At 45.2% G+C, this 19308-nt stretch overlaps 2 protein-coding genes across 8 annotated transcripts in view; one reads left to right on the top strand and one right to left on the bottom strand.

The window, feature by feature from the left end:
- The window catches only part of snx19b (sorting nexin 19b), a 35557-nt gene extending 21668 nt beyond the window's left edge, over positions 1–13889 (top strand). For 5 of the 6 annotated variants that reach the window (XM_077541893.1, XM_077541892.1, XM_077541891.1 and 2 more), the window contains 3 exons: positions 7622–7806; positions 8448–8535; positions 9100–12285. In XM_077541893.1, the coding sequence (XP_077398019.1) occupies positions 7622–7806; positions 8448–8535; positions 9100–9223 (397 nt within the window). In that variant the 3' untranslated portion in view covers positions 9224–12285. Of the gene's footprint in view, positions 1–7621; positions 7807–8447; positions 8536–9099; positions 12286–13055 lie in introns of those variants that run through there. The other variant, XM_077541889.1, reaches the window with a different exon arrangement.
- Positions 13466–18922, bottom strand: LOC144033662 (uncharacterized). 2 transcript variants are annotated; one of them, XM_077541888.1, is made up of 2 exons: positions 18779–18922; positions 13466–18696 (listed from the first exon to the last, which is right to left on the bottom strand). In XM_077541888.1, exon 2 carries the CDS (start codon positions 18603–18605, stop codon positions 13806–13808), a length of 4800 nt encoding a protein of 1599 aa, XP_077398014.1. In that variant the 5' UTR covers positions 18606–18696; positions 18779–18922; the 3' UTR covers positions 13466–13805. The 2 variants fall into 2 exon arrangements, with proteins under 2 accessions (XP_077398014.1, XP_077398013.1); XM_077541887.1 differs by having other exon boundaries at positions 13466–18671.
- Between the last annotated feature and the right edge of the window lie 386 nt (positions 18923–19308).

Genomic DNA, 19308 nt, shown 5'->3' with positions numbered 1-19308 from the left:
CTGGTTTCGGATGCCTCCTGGACGCCTCCCTGGGGGAGGTGTTCCGGGCGCGTCCCACCGGGCGGGAGGCCCCGGGGTCGACCCAGGACACGCTGGAGAGACCATGTCGCTCGGCTGGCCTGGGAACGCCTCGGGATCCCGCCGGTGGAGCTGGTTGAAGTGGCTGGGGAGAGGGAGGTCTGGGTTTCCCTGTTCAAGCTGCTGCCCCAGCGACCCGACCTCGGATAAGCGGTAGAAGATGGATGGATAAGTATGTTTCCCTCTAAATCAGTGCTTCTCAATTATTTTCTGTCATGACCCCCCTAGAAAGAATAAAACATCCCCACCCCCACGCATCTATAAATAGTATCATTTGTCTATAAAATTGTTCTAAGCGCACCTCTGCAGAACACTGAATCCGTATTAACGTTTAAGATAATAAAACAAGAAAGAAATATGGACCAACTCACAACAAAGAATAGCTTTATTTACTGTAACAGAAAAGATTTAAAGTGCATCTGAAATTCAAAAATAAAATGAAATCCTTAATTAAACTATAAACATTTTTTGACTGACCATTTCAAACCATATGATACGGAAAAATAAAATGACATAAAATCAATAAATAATAATGCATTCAAACTGATCACCAACATTAACTCAGGAGCACAAAAAAAAAAAAAAACACCTTTAACCTGCAAAACAAAAATATAAAATAATTTGTGCTGATTTTTTTATTTTTTTTTGCTGTGTGCAAAGCGCGCATGCTCAGTGCAAACAAAACCCCGACACCACCGAGCGAATGCTCCCTGCGCACACTCTGCCAATAATGAGAGCGCCACTGCCCCCTAATGTAGTGGAGGTGCAATTGCACTTTATTCTAGGACAGTAAAAAAATAAATAAATAAAAACTAAAAAAGCATGTTCCCCGAGGTCAAACGCGCCACCCCTGGGGGGTGGGGGGGGCCCGCCCCACTATTTGAGAAGCACTGCTCTAAACCTTTAAACTGTTGTTTATTGTTTGAAATAATTTGTGCACTTTTACTGGAAAGGAGTCGTGACTGATTCATATATCGATTTGTCACAAGGTTTGAGGAATGACCAGAGATACTGCTGGATTCTTGGCGCTCGCCGATGTTAGCCGGAAGTCACTCCCTGGCAGCTTATGCCAGACCAGTGGACTACACGTGACACATTTGAAATTGATGAGAAGAAGCGAGGAGAGAATTGGATTAAAAAAAAAAAGCTGGTTGTTACATAATGACACGTGAACTGGAGGAGGCGTGGCATCTCTGTACAGGCTGTTCCTCGGTCATAACTAGACACGCTCCTCAAAGTGGAAGCAGGCTTCTTTAGAGGTTTGTGTCTCACCAATGAAGGTCCGAGTTGAAGCAATAATCAAAAAACGTTACCTTGTTTGACTTGTTGGTCACTATATTAACAGCTTTCTGTAGTCATTTGTTTATGCTGCGACATGTTTTTAATATTCAGTTTGTATCTACTCCTAATGTCTTATTTCGACTAGAATTAACAGCTGGAATATTTTTGGCAGTAATTGATTATTCATACAAATAATCTCAACTATAAAGGCTCATTAATTTCATTCACTCGCCGCCATTTTCACATTTCGCAATCCCGTTTGCTCCCGGCTGTTTTACTGGATTTGGACTGATTTTGCAAGGCCCAACAGAATATTGTGTTCTATTGCTATAAAAGCATGGAACCTATCAAAAGACAGATTAAAGTTTCTTCTTTCATCAGGAAAAAAAAAAGTGTGTTTCTATCTGTTTCCGTTTTGCAGCAATTAGCATTAGAAGAGAGTTTCATCAGTTTTCACAAATCTATTTAAAATTGTGAGTAATTGAGCTTTTTTTCTACATGGCCCTGGTTGATCTCCTTTGCTCTGCTGCCACCTGCTGGCCGTTTGTGTACTAACTACCATTTCTGCAACCGTTCTTTGCAGTTGAGAGGCTGCGTCAAAGCCTTCTGTATGCTCTAGCACAGGGATGGGCAATCTCGGCCCTCGAGGGCCGGTGTCCCTGCAGGTTTTCAATGTTTCCGTTTTCCAACACAGCTGATATATGATCAGCTCATCAGCAAGCTCTGCACAAGACTGATAACGATCCCGTTGATTGGAATCAGCTTGTGTTGGAAAACGGAAACATCGAAAACCTGCAGGGACACCGGCCCTCGAGTACCGAGATTGCCCAGTCTAGCATATAAAAAAAAACAAAAAAACGTATACATACGTCTTTGGGACACTTAGAACATTAAAAAAAACGTATTTACACGTTATTGGGAGCAAATGAGTTCATATACCAGTAAGTGAAGTCCTGTAAAGGTTATGAAATACACACTGGTGTCACAACATGTCACAAGTAAATATGACACCTAATTATCGACTCTGTTAATTCAGTTCCACGAAAAGCAAATAGGACGTACCGAAACACCGCCCGGATGCTTACAAAATGATCTTGATGACGGGCAAACGGTGTGTTGTAAATAAAGCCGGTCGCAGGATGAAGTCACGTTAGCAGCCCATAAGCCTCCAAACGTCTCTGGTGTCGGTTTTCAACACTCACCTGAGTCCGGGCCCTGAGATGTGCCTTCCAAAGTAAACGGTTCATCCTTTTGTCTCCAGAGACACACTTGTGCAATGACATCATGTCTGTTGAAAAAAAAACAAAAAAAAAACAACCCAACTTGTCGGCTTATTTTTAGCTCAAACAGGACCCGCTTTTACTCGCCTGCGTTGACCATAAATGGCAGCAGAAATCAAAGGCGCTTTGTACAGTTGTCGGTCAGCTCGGCCGCTCTTCAATGCATAAATACTGTGACCAGATTGCGTAACACGTTTTCCAAACAGCTGTCGTGATGGTCGATTAGCGTATGGAACTCATCATGCTTGCAGGTGAATAAAGCCATGTGTTCCTTTTTTTTGCCTTCTGCGGTTGGAACTGGGTGACTTGGCAGTTGATTAACCCTCTTCTGATGTTATACTTAAAATATCACTTATTTGGGCACGATTGCAAGTTGATGGACAAGGCAACATGACACTGTGGTATTTTCCTCTTCATTTTCCCGGCTTACAAATATTTATGTGACAAGTCGAGCTGGAAAAAAACACTCTGGTGGGTTTTTACGGTAGCAATAAATGCAACGGAGACGCCACCAGACCGCAACATCTGATATAGCGTTACTTGGCATACGTTTGCTTTGCTTGGCTGAAAACTGCGTGCGGGTTTTTGCTCGGGCCAATGGGAAATCGATCCCGACCGCGATCGCCATAAGACTCAAGTGGCGATGACAGCAGAAAGTGAATTTGGTGAATGCAGAGCTCGAGTAGCAACTTGATATTTATAGTATGACATGAATGTGATCTGCTCTGGACCAATACAGTGTTAATGTAAACCTCTGTGCACCGTATGTGATATTCTGGGCCATGGTTCAGATGTCATGTTTATGTTTTGACCTTGTTGTGAATCAAGGCGCCGTGACAGTCCCAATCAAACTTCATCTGAAAAGAGAATGAACGTTGGTGACAGTCAGACTGTACCATGTCCCGATTAACTCATTTGCTCCCAATAACGTGTAAATACGTTTTTTTTATGTTCTAAGTGTCCCAAAGACGTATTTATACGTTTTTTTGTTTTTTTTATGCTAGAGCATACAGAAGGCTTTGATGCAGCCTCTCAACTGCAAAGAACGGTTGCAGAAATGGTAGTTATTACACAAACGGCCAGCAGGTGACAGCAGAACAAAGGAGATCAACCAGGGCCATGTCGAAAAAAAGCTCACTTACTTACAATTTTAAATAGATTTGTGAAAACTGATGAAACTTAGCTCTCTTCTAATGCTAATAGCTGCAAAACGGAAACAGATAGAAACATTTTTTTTTTTCCTGATGAAAGAAGAGACTTTAATCTTTCTTTTGATAGGTTCCATTGCATTGCATTTTCTCAGCTCTTTCCTATGGGGAAATGACTTCCTGTCCCCCATCGTGACGTCACACGAAACCCACCTATGGACCAATTTCAAATGATGTTTCTGCCTCTGTCTGTGTAGAGCTGTTTTTACTCAGCAACAGGTGCGAAATTCTTTTCTTTGCCAAGAAAGTTAATGAAGCGTTGGAATGTAGTCGAAAATTCACAGCTGTATCACTTAGTCTTGCCTGATATTTTCCTCTGCTGTGTCCGATTTAGGCCATTTTTTTTTTTTTTAGCAATTGAAGTCAATACATGTCTGGATCAACGGGGTCGGCTATTTTTGTTTTTCCACATCATTATTCTCATGTCTTTCAATCTGGAAATGCAATAAATCCCGCTAAATTGCAACACATCTGCCTGTTCTAAAGTGACTGGATCCCTGACAGATATGGAATGTTATTACCATTGGCACGGGATTTTGGGGATCATTTTATGACGTGACAGTGTTTTAAGAACACGTTAAAAAAAAATGGTCCCTTTCCTTACAAGTTTATTTGTTGTTGCGCCACCAAATATTAATCAGCTGTACAATGTGAAAAACATCTGTCTGGTTTCTGGTCTGCAAGGGAATACGAATCATGATCCAGTCCAGACAAATTTGCTACTTCGTGATGCTGACGTTCATAAATGTCTCACTTGACTTGTTTGCCGGGCAACTTCAATCTTCTCATGCTTACCGAGCGAGCGCTTGTCGTTTTGTGGGCAGATGTGCCTTCACTTTAACAACAGGCTTTTGCGGTTCACGTGGTGGCGATCAAATCAAGAAACGCATTCGTGTCCTTTTAACTCTGGAATTCTATGGTCACGGTCTGACCACATCTATATAATAACTGGTGATTTATTCCTTTTCGCTCGCAGGCCACAGATGAGCGATTTCATCTGTGGGAATGTCAACTATTTCCAGGATGTTTCTGTTGTGTTTTTTTTTGTTTTTTTTTCTCATAAGCGTCTCTGATGTAACTGAGTTCACTGACAAAGAAGCTCCTAATTAGAAGCAGGACTAACAATACATTCAATAGAAGTTAGTCTGAATGAAGTCTCAGCTCAGTACGACACCAAAGTAACAACCTGTTTTCGCTTTTGATTTTTTTTTGGTAAGCAATTCTATTGCTTGGTTTCCGACGACTGTTTTTGCAGTGCGGTTGTTTTTGATTGCTGAAGAAACAAACTTTCATTGTCCACTTGCTGTGCTTTGACCTTGACCAAAATATACTGTTGATGGGGGGGCAAGTCTGGACCTCAGATATACAAAATATTAGAACGGCAAGGTCAAGTCTTTTGTATTTGTTGTTCACTAACATTTGGTTTTCGAGATCAAAATATGGAAAGTTCTGAATTGCAGCATTTATTTCTTGATATTTATATCTAGATGTGTTCAACTCAGGACTAAAACAGCTTTTCTCTGAAGCCACCCACCTTTCAAGTGAACAAAAGTGTTGGCCCCAAATGGTAAATTGGTACATTTCAAAGCTAAATTGTGAGTTAACTGTGATTATTTAAAAAAATATTTTTTCTGTTAAGACAAAGTTCAGCATTACTGCCCACACTCCTGATGACCAACAGGTTTTGTACAATCAAGTGGCGCTTTTCCACCGAAACCGATTCCACACCGAAGCGGCAATTTTTGTCTCCGCGGGACTTTTTCGGGCCTTAGAAAGCCTTTCGACAGCGGTTCTGCAGCGCCGGTCGTCGAGGGGACTAGCGGGGGCCGTGACATCACCTGTCGTCTGATTGGCCGACAGAGGCGCCGCTGCCGCCTCAAGCAACGCCGTGGCACACGCCCATTTCCTTGTTTTAAGCGAGAGAGGCAGAAGCGCCCGCCGGTCTTCGCCAGAGTCATAAAAATACAGTATAGACAATAAATATGTTTTACAACAACGCTTAACTATATTTATAATTTAAAAGCTACTTGTGGATGGATTTGTAATGTTTGTGAAAACCATGGTGAGGCAGGTCGTGTGTTCCTAAATCGCCGTCTTCGCGAGCCGGTCGTGAAAATTGTAAATATGGTTCAATGTTGGCGCGACTCGCCACTCTGGAAATGTTATCTCAGATCCGCAGGCGACGCGGGAGTGCAAACTCGGCGCGGACGGTTCGAATGTTGCCGCCCACTTCTCGCTGTGCGCCAGTTGTAATGGAAAACCGGCGGTTGCGGTCTGGTGTGGTTGCGTGAGATGCGGTCCAGCGTGGTACGATGGAAAAGCGGCAAATAAGTCACTAATCGTACCTGGACAAACATGTTGGGATGAAGGAAACAAATAATTTCTGTTCTCTACGAGAAAATTCTGCAGGTGAACGCATCGCCATCAGTTACCATAACCTCAAGCTCTGATTATCTTCTTTTTTTTTTTTTTTTTGTACTTTCATTGTGAATAAATACGCTGGTGCGGACACTATTTTTAAACATTAAATGATGAGATGAATTCAACCAGTGAGAAAAAGAATGAACAAATATGTTTGCGAAATAACCCAAAAATGTTTTTCCAAGTACCCGACTGAAACACCCATTTGACCGCATTTGGTGAACGCGGCTTTGATTTGGCTTTTTCCCGGCAGTAGTTTGCTTGCTTGAGCGGAAAATAAAAGCAGTTTTCATTGCAACTAACTGGCAAAACAAAAGCTGTTTTCAAGACTTAAGACCACCACTCTCACCAGGAAGTCGGGGAAAAACATCAACACAACTTTGAAAACTTTTGAAAAATGATGAGGTTTTACAATGCAGTAAAAGATTGCACAAATCAGAGCAAAACATTTTTTTTCTGTTCAAGATTTCTTTTTATTATGCATCTTACTGGAAAACAAACAAATAAAAACACATCTGACTTTTTTTTCCCTGTTTGTGGCAGTTGTAATACTGGAACAATTTGAAAAGTTATTGTCATAGTCATTTTATTTTTTAACAGCGTACATTGATTATTTTTTTTTTGTGTGTGTGTACTTTATTTGATTTGACGCTAAATCTATTGGCACCTTTATCAAACACTTTCTCTTTCTACCAACTAACATCTTGCCCTTACAGAATTAACCTATACAGTGCCAGAGCTCTATGAAGATATTTTTTTGAAGCTTTTACTTTTTTTTGCTTTAAATAACCTCCTCTTCCAGTTGTGGTGGCAACTGTGTGCGTTTCCACCCCTGAGATAAGTAAATGTTGGTGGCCAAGAGGTCAGGCCTAAATGAAAGGTCGGCGTCCCCCAGCAACACGCAACCTTTTAAATTTGCTCGTCACATGACCTTAAGTCCAACAGTTATGCAAAAGGATTTTTTTGTGGGGGCGCAATCACCTTCCAGTGTGAGACAATGCCAAGTGGGACCGCTCCACTGCACTTGAAGTTCCAAATCTGTAAAGGAATGCAATGAGGCAATTGGCTGCATTTAAAACGGATCGGCTCGGTGTGACAACACGATTTTTCAATGACAAGGTCACAACACATTGAACTCCATCACCGTTTGTGCTAACCCGGTGACGAGACTGCCGCCAGTGTCAACGTGCGCTTGGATGATATTACGATTTTTTTGTTAGAATGAAGCGGCTTTCTTAACCTGGGAAAAAAAAAAAAAATGTGCAGGAAATTCACGTGAGAATACCATGATGTCAAAATCTGATTTTGTTCGTCTGTTCAAACGTGAAACTTGTGTGTATTTTCACATTTCAGATGGCTGGATGTGAGTGTGGCCAATCTGACATGTAGCAGGTACTGGGTCCATTACCTTCGGGTCATCCAGGACTCTGTATGGCCAGGAGGAGTTTTGCCCACTTGGCCTCAAATAGAACGAAGTCAGCAGCAGAAGGACAAGACCAAGAAACGGACCTTGCGTTGTCTGATGAGTCTCCTGCCAGGTACACGACTTGAGGTCAAGCACAGTCTGTTCAAAGACTGTGCTTGACCTCTGATTTGAGGTTCCTGGGTCAAATCCATCACAATCAAAAACCATTTATCCACTTTACGGGCAATATTGTCACATTTTAACACATGTAACTGAAGTTAAAAAGAAGTTAACCTCTATATACACTACCATTAACTCATTTGCTCCCAATAACGTATAAATACGTTTTTTTTAATATATATTTTAAGTGTCCCAAAGACATATTTATACGTGTTTTTTTTTTTTGGTCTTTTATGCTAGAGCATACATTAGGCTTTGATGCAGCCTCTCAACTGCAAAGAACGGTTGCAGAAATGGTAGTTATTACACAAACGGCCAGCAGGTGGCAGCAGCGCAAAGGAGATCAACCAGGGCCATGTAGAAGAAAAAAAAAAAGCTCAATTACTTACAATTTGAAATCGATTTGTGAAAACTGATGAAACTTAGCTCTCTGCTAACACTAATTGCTGCAAAACGGAAACAGATAGAAACATACTTTTTTTTTTTTTTTACTGATGAAAAAATAGACTTTAATCTTTCTTTTGATAGATTCCACGCTTTTATAGCAATCTTGGCATTCAATTTCATTGCCTTTCCTACCTTTGTGTTCCACAGATGTCGTCACAGATTTGCTCAGCTCAGAGAAGTACAAACAGAGTTGGCAGACCGTTCTTGAGTCCTTCCAAAACCCCCAAATTAACAGGTACGTAATACGACTATCTTGCACTCGTTTTGCTAGCCCTAAAATACGCCTTTTGATACGCCACTCCCAAAAACCACTGCTGGCCCCATTCAGTCTCTGGTAAAATTGACATGTTTAACGTTAACTATGTCAACTTTTGGTCACAACTGCAAGTGATGAAGCACTTGAATGGTTTGGTGAACGAATCTTTTGAATGATTAACTCTTTGACTGCCAAAAACGTTTAATAACGATTAGTAAAATACCGATGTATGCTGCCATAAACGTGAAATGACGTCATCCATTTTTTATTATTTTTTTTCCCTTAAATGGACGGAGCAACGTCTAAGTGCAGCGCTGCCTGGTCAATGGGTTGTGGAAACAAAAACACCACCTAATTATGGCCAGCAGATGGCAGCATTGTGTCTCTTTTCAATGGGCTGCTGGTGCTTTTTTTTTTTTTTTTTTTTTTTTTTTTTCCCATAACGTGTGGCAGTAAAAAGGTCAAGTTTAATGATCTGAATTCAGTACAGTCAGTAGAACTGTTGTTCCTAAACACTAATTCAACCCCCATGTTGTGTTTTAGACACCTGGTTTACAGCACTTGCGACCTTTTATTGGAGTTCCTGGTTCCCGAATTACCCGAGCAAAGCTTTCAAAGGAGTTTGCTGCAGAGCCTTTCCAAGAACCCGGAAAAACTCTTGGCATGAGGAGGTGACCCAAATCAACTGTAAGTTCAAGATGGACACTCGAAAATGTCTTCTTCCCCCGAAATCAATGCAAAACCCACTCAAATATAATCGCCCACTGCCCTAACGTCAACATAATGTACTTAAACTGTTGCTAAATGACCTAGCGAGCTTTCGCCAAATGTATTTTGCCAAAAAAGTTGTCTGCTTGATAATCAGTAATATAGTTTACAGCAGGGGTGTCAAACATAAGGCCCGCGGGCCCAATCAGGCCCGTGAGATGATTTTGTAAAGTTAAAAAATAAATAAATAATAAAAAAATAATAATAATTTGTAATGTCGGACTAATTAATCAGCCGGCCACAATCAAAATATATGAAATGTGTAATTTCACAAGCAGTCCTCAGATGAGCACTGCAACTTGTACGGGGGAATCGTCCTGGATGATTTTACACACAACTACAAGTTACAGTTTGTTGAATCAGTATCATTATTAGACCGACAAACGTGTTCAATACGACACAAATTCAATTAGATATGAAAAAGATGAGCGTCCTTATAACGTCATTAACTCTTTTACTGCCACACGTTATCAAAAAAAAAACTTTGACTGTGATCATTGACGAAAATAGATACAATGCTTCCATCTGCTGGCCATAGTTTAGAGTGTTTTAGATTCCACATCCCATTGACCAGGCAGCGCTGCACTTAGACGTTGCACTGAGAATAAAAATGTAAAAAAAAATTTGACGTTAGTTAACGCTTATGGCAATATACGTCGTGATTTTACTGGTCGTTATTAAACGTTGTTGGCGGTCAAAGAGTTAACTGCGCCACGCAATGCATTCTGGGAACAATGTATATGCGAAACAGGTCGATTTAACTTCCAGGACTCAGTGTTGCCGTGTTCCATTTGCATTTGTATTATTTTTTTGGAACAATATGATTACAGTTGAGCTCCGTAATTTAGGGCTGGCACATAAATAGCGAAAATCTGCGTATAATTGACGGCAATCGTTTTGAAGTTATATCCCGTTATTTTACCGATGCGGACCACTTGGTGATATATTTTCTGGGATAACATGAGTTTGACATTATTTTCCACAGACAAAAAAAATAAATAAAAACAAAATAATAATTGAAGCAAATTTTGGGATCACCACTCCATAGTTTTGGTAAGTTGTACCCTCTTTCAAGCCAAAGTCAGTGTTACTCCTCCCAAAAAAGTATTTGTGTGTATAAAGTGTATATATTATAGAACATCACAAGATTTGTCGTCCCCGCACAAGCACGAGTTTCCATACTTGCCAACTTTCCCCATTTGTGTGTGATACTCGCGAATTTCATCCCTATCTTTCCCACTTCTGTCATTTCTCCTGCTAATCTCCCCATTTTACAGTGAAGTAAACCGTTTACATTGTATATTTTCACACTATCTGGTAACACGCCGCCAAAGCAGAAAGAAAGCCACCTTCAACATTAACCTTCCTTTTTTTTTGCTGAATAATATATGTTTATCAATGCTTTGAACACTTTTATTTTGAAGTTGTTCCCGGCAGCATGTCGTGGCGTAACGGTTGACTTGACTTGTCCTGCAGTATTATTTTACGGGACGTAACAATTTGGCTAAAGAATACGGGGCGTCCCGGAAAAAACACGGGACAGTTGGCAACCCAACTAATGGAGGTCCCCCCCAAAAATATGCGAATATAAATATGGAGACGCACAAACGAGATCACTGGAGATTTTCATCCATTTGTTTTCTTTAACCAACACAAATCACCACACTGACAGGCCAGTAAAAATGTGCGTCTAAATGAACAGATACAACTTGATGAGGATTATAGAAAGTAATGATTTATGGGCCTTATTTATTTGCACCTGAAAGTGAAGGTCAGGTCTATTTCTGCTTATGAGGGCTTACGAAGTCGCCAATGTTGGAGATTCTGGGAGAAATTCAGCAATGATTCCGAAAACCTCATATGGTGAAGATAAAGCGTTTTTGCTCTGATCTGTGAGCGTGAAAAGTCAAAACAATCAGACAATGCAACGGATTGCATCTTGCTCTTCGTTTGCGGAAGACTTGAGGCCGTTTTTTCTCAGGCGTGTTGATTCGCTTCATCTGCTCCCATGATTTTGCATTCGCGAGTATTGCGACTGCTCCTAATATAGAAAAAGAGAGAGCCGAAAAGAGCGGCAGTGCCAGTAAAAGTCTTTTGGTGTGCACGTGGCCAGATCCAATTCCAGGAAGACTATTCATGGGCTTGTCTGACAGATCAGGAGGTCTGTCACCGCGCCGTGATCCACGGGGGGAATGACGGTTTTGCCCTGACTGACGCAAACGTACGACATATTCATGAATAAACTACGGTTTTGACACAGATGCTCTTTTAATAGTCGTCCCGGTCTTAACACTGTCCATGTCTTCACTTGTTTTGGTCTTTTCTGCGAAGTCAGGAAAAAAGTCAAATTAATCTCATGGTAACAAAGAACTAAAGAGGAGGACAGACTTAAAGGTGTCCTCATATGAAATGTTCACGTTTGTATTTTATTTTATTTTTTACATAAGTATGCCTTACCATCGCCTGACTAAGTCCCAGGGGGGTGCGAGGCTCCATCAAGGGGGGCGCGTTTGAGCTCGGGGAACATGCTTTTTTAATTTTTTTATTTGGATTTTTTTTTTTTTTTACTGTCTTAGAATAAAGTGCAATTGCACCTCCACTACATTAGGGGGCAGTGGCGCGCTCATTATTGGCAGAGTCTGCGCAGGGAGCATTCGCTCAGTGGCGTAGGGGTTTTATTTTATTTTTTTTATTTTAAATTATTTTACATTTTTGTTTTTCAGGTTAAAGTTGTTGTTTTTTTGTTTTTTTTATATTGTGCTCCTGAGTTAATGTTGGTGATCAGTTTGAATGCATTATTATTTATTGATTTTATGTCATTTTATTTTTCCATATCATATGGTTTGACATGGTCAGTCAAAAAATGTTTATAGTTTAATTAAGGATTTAATTTTATTTTTGAATTTCAGATGCACTTTACATCTTTTCTGTTACAGTTAATAAAGGTATTCTTTGTTGTAAGTTGGTCCATATTTCTTTATTTTTTTTATTTTTTATTCTCTTATACGTTATTACGGATTCAGTGTTATGTAGAGGTGTGCTTATAACAATTTTATAGACAAATGATACTATTTATAGTCGCGTGAGAAGCACTGGTGTATTGTAATGAGGGCCCGCAACGATATATTTCCGTATCGATTTTTTTTTTTAGCACCCCCCTAATTAAAAAGCTATCAAAGGGATGTTGATTACTTGTGTATCAAGTTAAATGGTCCTCCGGTGTTATTTACTTCCACAAATAAGATGAGCGGTGACTTTCGAATAAACTATTCTCGCGTCATTACATCATGAGCAGCCGTGTGTCGCGAATGCTTTTCAAAGCCTTGTTTTTATACAAGCGTAAGCCTGCGCAGGGTGATTTATATGGAAAGCACATGTTCTTTATCCTCATCGGGTTATGCAATCTCCTCGCGTCGCGCGCGCACAAATGTCTGACGTGCCTTGCCGGCCGCTTGTTTTCTAACTGCCCTTTGAGGACAACGCTTTGGGCAGAAAGCCTTCAAAAAATGCTTCCTGGTGTCTGCAAGGAGTCAAATTAGAGAACTGAATCTGCAAATGGGAGACACAAGGCGCCATGCTCAACGTAAACAACGTTTTGAGTGCAAATTCTTGAAAATACCTGCTTATGTTACAGATTTAAGTCAAGCAATCATGTGTTACATACGAATTCTAAAACTATATGCACCAAATACTGTATCCATAGATTTGGTTTAATACACATTTGTGTCCAGAGCCAGCTGAGATGGGCGCCAGCACCCCCACCCCGCGACCCTTGTGAGGAATAAGCGGCCAAGAAAATGGATGGATGGATGACAGTCTGGTCAATGTTTTGCGCAACAGCGCCCTCCAGTGGCTACAAGAGAACGTGACTTTACTGAACGACCTCATGGGTCCCAAAATACCAAATGGGAGACCAAATTATGACATTACAGCTCTCAGTACAATTAATTCAACAACATATTTATTCACATAATATACTAAGTGCAGGAAGTACAACATTAATGTGGGGCGCTATGAGAAGTGTAAATCGTTCCACCTCTAGATGGCGACAAAACCCAAGTACTGAATTAGTGGTCTTGCGCTCATTACACCACATGGAGGCTGTCGACGATCAAGAGTGGAAACTGAAGAAACACACTCCTCAATGTCAAATATCATTTATTGACAGCGATGAAGGAGCCCTGCAGAGGCACAAACATATAATGGCTATGCTTACATAAAACAGGTGGATAACATTAAGAATCACCACCTAACTGATAATCACACATTAAACATTAATTAGACTCACATGAACAACGTCAGCAGCTCAACATGAAGTCGGCAGCACTGTAACAACGTGTCCTGTCGGCAGCACACCAAAATGGAGAACTGCTGCCGCGAGGCAACACAACAAACTCAGTACCCCAGTGACCCCTAGTGGCCGGAGGAAACCTCTACATCCCCCCCAGTCCGGAAGCCTATCGATATATAGGTAGACGGACTCAGCCACGAATCCAACGGCCACTCTCAGGCTCATATCGCCTGGGCGGCCTCCTCACACGACATGGATGAGGGGTAGGGGGCAACAAAGGTGGCGACCGCGAAGGCGGGGTCGTGGCAGCCGGAGCCGCATCAACAGCGACAGGAACCCCACGGGCCACGAGCCCCACGGGAGGTCCATCACTCGGCGCAGGCACGTCCACATCCGAGGCCGAGTCGCGGGGCACATCGTTCGGCAGGCGAGGATTCACCCGGGACACCACAGGGCCCGTAAGCACCGACGGGGGAACCAGCACCTGGGCAAGGGGCAGTGGCAACGAACCCGACGGAGGCTGCCCAATGCAGGGGGCAGCCGGCGTGAAGGCGCGGAGGAAGCGACGGTTGCGCAAAGTCAGGCGCCCTGACCCGTCGACCTTGACACGGTACTGATCGTGGCCCAGCGACTCCACCACCACACCCGACCTGTCCCACTTATGAGGGCTCGGACCCATCTGATTCTGGATGAACACTGTCTCGCCGAGCGCCAGCGGGCGGAGAGGCCTCGAATGAGCCCTCAGCGATTCAGTAGTACGGGACAAGCGGGTACGGAGAGCGTCCTCCTTGGCCGCCCAAGCCTGGCGCCATAGAGGACGGATGTGCGGGCTAGAGAACTTCTCCAGCCTGTTGATGAAAGAGAGTGAGTCCCTAAGGGGGCGACCAAAGATAATCTGAGCCGGGGAGAGGTTGCAGTCAGGATCAGGGGTGTTACGCAACTGCAACATGGCACGCAGAAAGCGGTCATTGTCGAGGGTGCCAGTAGGGCCGGTATTAGAAACAAGGAGGCGCTTAGCAGTCTTCACAGCGACCTCAGCTCTCCCATTCGACTGCGGGAAACCGACCGAGGACACACGATGCCTGATGCACCATAAGCGGAAGAAGTTCTCAGTGTGGCTCGACATGAACTCAGGACCACCATCGCTCGAAAGCTCCTCAGGCACCCCAAAGGTAGCGAAGAAAGAACGGAGGTGCCGAACCAGACCAGCCGAGCCACCCAGATCCGTGCCCGCCGTAGAGCTCAGAACCTCCACCCAGCCCGAGAGCCGATCCCCAACGACCAAGTAGTGGCGCCCGCCATAGTCAAAGAAGTCGGCGAACACAGCCTCGAACGGGGTGGACGGAGGCGACGACGGCAGAGGCGGTGTGGCTGCCTGCGAAGGGGCGTTGCGGTTGCAGTCAGCACAGCCGTACCTGGTGGCATGTATCTCCTTGGCCATCCCAGGCCAGTAGACTATAGCACGAGCACGCTGCTCCATCGCAGAAACGCCCTGGTGAGCAGCGTGGAGATACTGAAGGACCCTACCACGAAGGGATGGAGGGACAACGACGCGGTCGTGATACAGCAGGACACCATCCTGCGCGTAGATCGATTCACAGACCGGGGACAGGCCCGCCAGGGCGGGGTCGCTCGCATCAATCCTACCCTCATTCTCGATGAGGTGCAGGACCCGGGCGAAGCACGCATCGGCCGCAGTTTCCTGTGCGAGGAGGGACCACGATATGGCACCGAGATCCTGCGCATCCACACGGATGGAGGCCATTAGTGCTGACTCCACCACATCAGGCACACTACACAACTTCACCGGTGGCTCATCCACCGGTCCAGAGAGAGACGGATGCCTCGAGGCAGCATCAGCGGCGTGGTTACTCTTGCCAGGTAGGTGCACAATGTCAAAGCGCCATGGGAGGGTGCGTTGTTTAAGTCTGAATAGGCGAGAGTTAGTAATTTCATCCAGCGTGCGATCGCCAAAGATCTTAACCAGGGGCTTATGGTCGGTAACCACAACAAGGTTGTCACAACCCTGTGTGAAATACTTCGTTTGCTCAAGGCCCCAGGCCACAGCAAGGGCCTCACCTTCGATGGCAGCATAGCGCTGCTCCGCCGAAGACAGGAAACGAGAGCCAGCCAGGGTGATCTTCCAACCCCCCGAGCAACAATCAGGTACACCAGAGGCGCAATCGCAATGCTGTTGGAGCAGGAAGTAACCAATACCACACCTGGACCAGTCTGGGCGGAGGCAGGTACGTTTCCGCATGTCGTAGATCTCCACGCCCTCGCGGATGGCTCCAATAATGGATAGCTTGGACGCCTGGAACGCTTCCTCCAATTCAGAAGACCAGGAGAACTTGCAGCGGGGGCTGAGGAACTGCTTGAATGGCGCCATCGTGTCACGCAACTGCGCATAGTTGGCCACCTGATTGACAAGGCCAAACCAACTTCTGATGTCAGTCGTAGACACTGGGGAGGGAAAGTCCCTAATTGCATCCAAGTACTTGGGGAGTGGTTCGATGGAGGCGTCAGAGACTCTGAACCCAGCAAAATCAACACATTTTTCCGCAAATTGGAACTTGTCAGCATTCAACACAATCCCTGACCGACCGACACGTGCGAGAAAGTCAATGGTCCTCCACCAGTGCTGTTCAAGGTCAGTGTCGTAGTGGACAGTGTCGTCCACACAGCGCTCCTTGCGCTCGAAGTCAGAGAGGACAGCATCAAAACGACGGTTGTATCCATCCCCCGATGACAGAAAGCCTTGAGGCGCCCTAGTGTAACGCCAGCGGCCAAAGGGCGTGATAAAGGTCGTCAGGTGACGATCCGACTCACGAAGGGGCACACTATGGTAGCCATTCCAGGCATCAGTCACGGACTTCCAAGTGCCTTTCGGGATGCGACGCGCAAGGCGGAATGGGGATTCAGTAGCGAAGGTTTCGCGCTGGCAGAACTTGTTGAGAGGGGAGAGGTCCACCGTCCTGCGGGGGGAGCCGTCATGCTTCCGAGTGACGACCATACGATGGCACCAAGTTACAGGATCGCCGTAAGGAACACGTTCAATGACGCCAAGGGCTTCGTCCCGCAGGAGGTCATCGTAGACCTGTTGCTGCCAGTGCAGAGGTATGGTGGCGGCGGTGTGGCAAGCCTTAGGCGTAGCCGCCGGATCCACATGAATTTCGATGGGTGGGCCATCCATACATGGCAAAGGCCGGTGAGGGCAGGTGTTGAAAGTAGATGAGGCGTATCTGTTGAGGAGCCAGGCCTTCATCCGACCATTATTTTCCGGTGTACAAGGGAATGGCAGCTCCGTAGGACGTGGTGGAGGGGCTGTACGCTGGGGACAGAAGCAGTGCGTGTCACGGGGACCGTATGGACCTTTACAGCCACCATTAATGGACCGTATAGCATTGAAAGGCGGCAGCGTGACCGTCGCATCAGGGGCGACAGGACCCTGAACGCCACTGGTTCCTACCAGGTTGTCGCCAGACGGGAAGCCAACAGGTAAGAGTCCGAGGTTGAGCAGCGTATCATAAGAGAGGTACATGGCACGGACGGAGTTGCTCACATACATCATGCAGCGGCAGGAGGTCACCGCTACATCACCACGACCGGGGACAGTTGAGAGCTCGGCGAAGAATGCTCCTACAATGTTAATGGGGGAGCGATTGGCAGCAGACAATCCGAGACAGACAGGGTACAAGTCATCGCGAGAGAATCCACAGGCGAGAAATCCCTCTAGAGACCAAAGGTCCGATTGCGCGCCAGTGTCAGCGATGGCGGATACGTTTACTGGTTTGACCGGGCCCCGGCTCCCGTCGCCGCCTCCCTGTCCAACTGGCCTGTCGATCGAGATGGCGACGGACACGCGGGGGTGGTCCCGTAGCTTGGCGCGCCTCCATTCACCTTTAGTAAAGATGTGGTGCTCGAGTCTGATAGGTGCGGGTTTGTGGACATCACTGTGTGTAGTTGAAGCACGGCGTCGGGCCCTACGACATCGCGCGGGTCCGGCTCTGGACTGAATCGATGAAACCATAGAGATTGGTTCAGATTCCATGGCGGCCTGATGACTCTCAGTCATCTGCGGCAGCTGCCGCTTTTTGTGTCGTCGGGCCCGATAGCACTCAACGCAGACCTGGTGGGGCTTGGTGTTCCACCCCCGAGGCCCTTCAGTGAAAACCCGAAATAGGCTTTTACAGTCAGGGCACGTCGCCTGCCTGGTCCTGCCTGCTGGGGGCGGGGCAGCATCCATACGTGGATCTCTCTTCTGGCTGCGAAATGACGACATTGCTGAGAGGGTGGGAGACGGGGAAGCATCACGAGCCATTTCTCTGCTTTCGACTAGTGCAATCACATCATTCACCGGCTTACGCAGGACATCAGATATGCCCAGAGTGGCACGGCGTATGTCCGAGTCATAGATGCCATTGATCAAAACATCGCGGATGATGTGGTCAGTAAAGTCCACATCCCTCCCACACTCACACACTGTAGCGTAGGCGCATGTCTCCGCTTTCCCCCTCACTCTGGCAGCAAAGGCTCGGAACGTTTCATCACGTTCCTGGTGCAACTGAAGCAGCTCGGTACGTAGCACACAAGTAGCCACCGGGATGACAGCAAGTGAGCGCATGGCAGCGATGAGATCTGGCAAAGGCCTGGAAGCAGCATCGGGATCGGCTTTCAATAGGCTGTCACCTAAGTTGGGCCCGGCACACTGAAACAGTTGGAAAGGGGCCTGTGCATCTCCTATGCCCGAGCCAGCGCGGAAGACTTCCCAGCGACGAGTGAACACGTTCCATTCCTCTATGGATACACCAATGTCTACTGTGGGTCGGGCAAGTTTCGGGCCTTGGAAAGTAGGCGCCTGAGCTGTCGCCTGGGCAGGTGGGTTCTGATGCACAAAGCCATGGTTCGCCAACAGAGCAATGGCGAGGGCCTCAGACACATCGGCAGTGCTGAAAGCGCAGCTAGGGACGCAGCATTCAACGATGACCATGGCTCCTTCATGAAGAAACACACTCCTCAATGTCAAATATCATTTATTGACAGCGATGAAGGAGCCCTGCAGAGGCACAAACATATAATGGCTATGCTTACATAAAACAGGTGGATAACATTAAGAATCACCACCTAACTGATAATCACACATTAAACATTAATTAGACTCACATGAACAACGTCAGCAGCTCAACATGAAGTCGGCAGCACTGTAACAACGTGTCCTGTCGGCAGCACACCAAAATGGAGAACTGCTGCCGCGAGGCAACACAACAAACTCAGTACCCCAGTGACCCCTAGTGGCCGGAGGAAACCTCTACAGAAACAGGGTAAATTACAAGTGCAGTCTCATTCACTTGTCTATATGACGTGAAATACACGAACGTATGAATCTTTATAAGAACAAAATAGTACCAAAAAAGGTGCCACACTGTGTAGTAGCTACAAATAACTTTTTTGGGGGTGGGGTGGGGGGTATGGTTATTTTAACCACTTAAGATCAAATTTGGGTGATAGTGGCCCCTCAATTAAAATTACTTCTCCTCTATTGTGGAGTCTGTTAAAGTGGTAATCTATTAAAACCTTAAACCATGGTATTAAAAAAAAAAAAAAAAAAAAAAACCCTGAGTATTAATTTAATGGTTATTTTAAAGCCATTTTCTTCTAGCGTCCAGTCAGATAAGATCAGCAGGAGAACCCGA

The sequence above is a fragment of the Festucalex cinctus genome, chromosome 13 (assembly GCF_051991245.1).
Source record: "Festucalex cinctus isolate MCC-2025b chromosome 13, RoL_Fcin_1.0, whole genome shotgun sequence".
Classification (NCBI taxonomy): domain Eukaryota; kingdom Metazoa; phylum Chordata; class Actinopteri; order Syngnathiformes; family Syngnathidae; genus Festucalex; species Festucalex cinctus.
Note: the sequence above shows the minus strand (reverse complement) of the source record. Positions and strands in the feature narration are given on the sequence as shown.

Coding starts and splice junctions, on each gene's coding strand:
- LOC144033662 (XM_077541888.1), bottom strand. CDS start 18,605: ATGGTCATCGTTGAATGCTGCGTCCCTAGCTGCGCTTTCAGCACTGCC.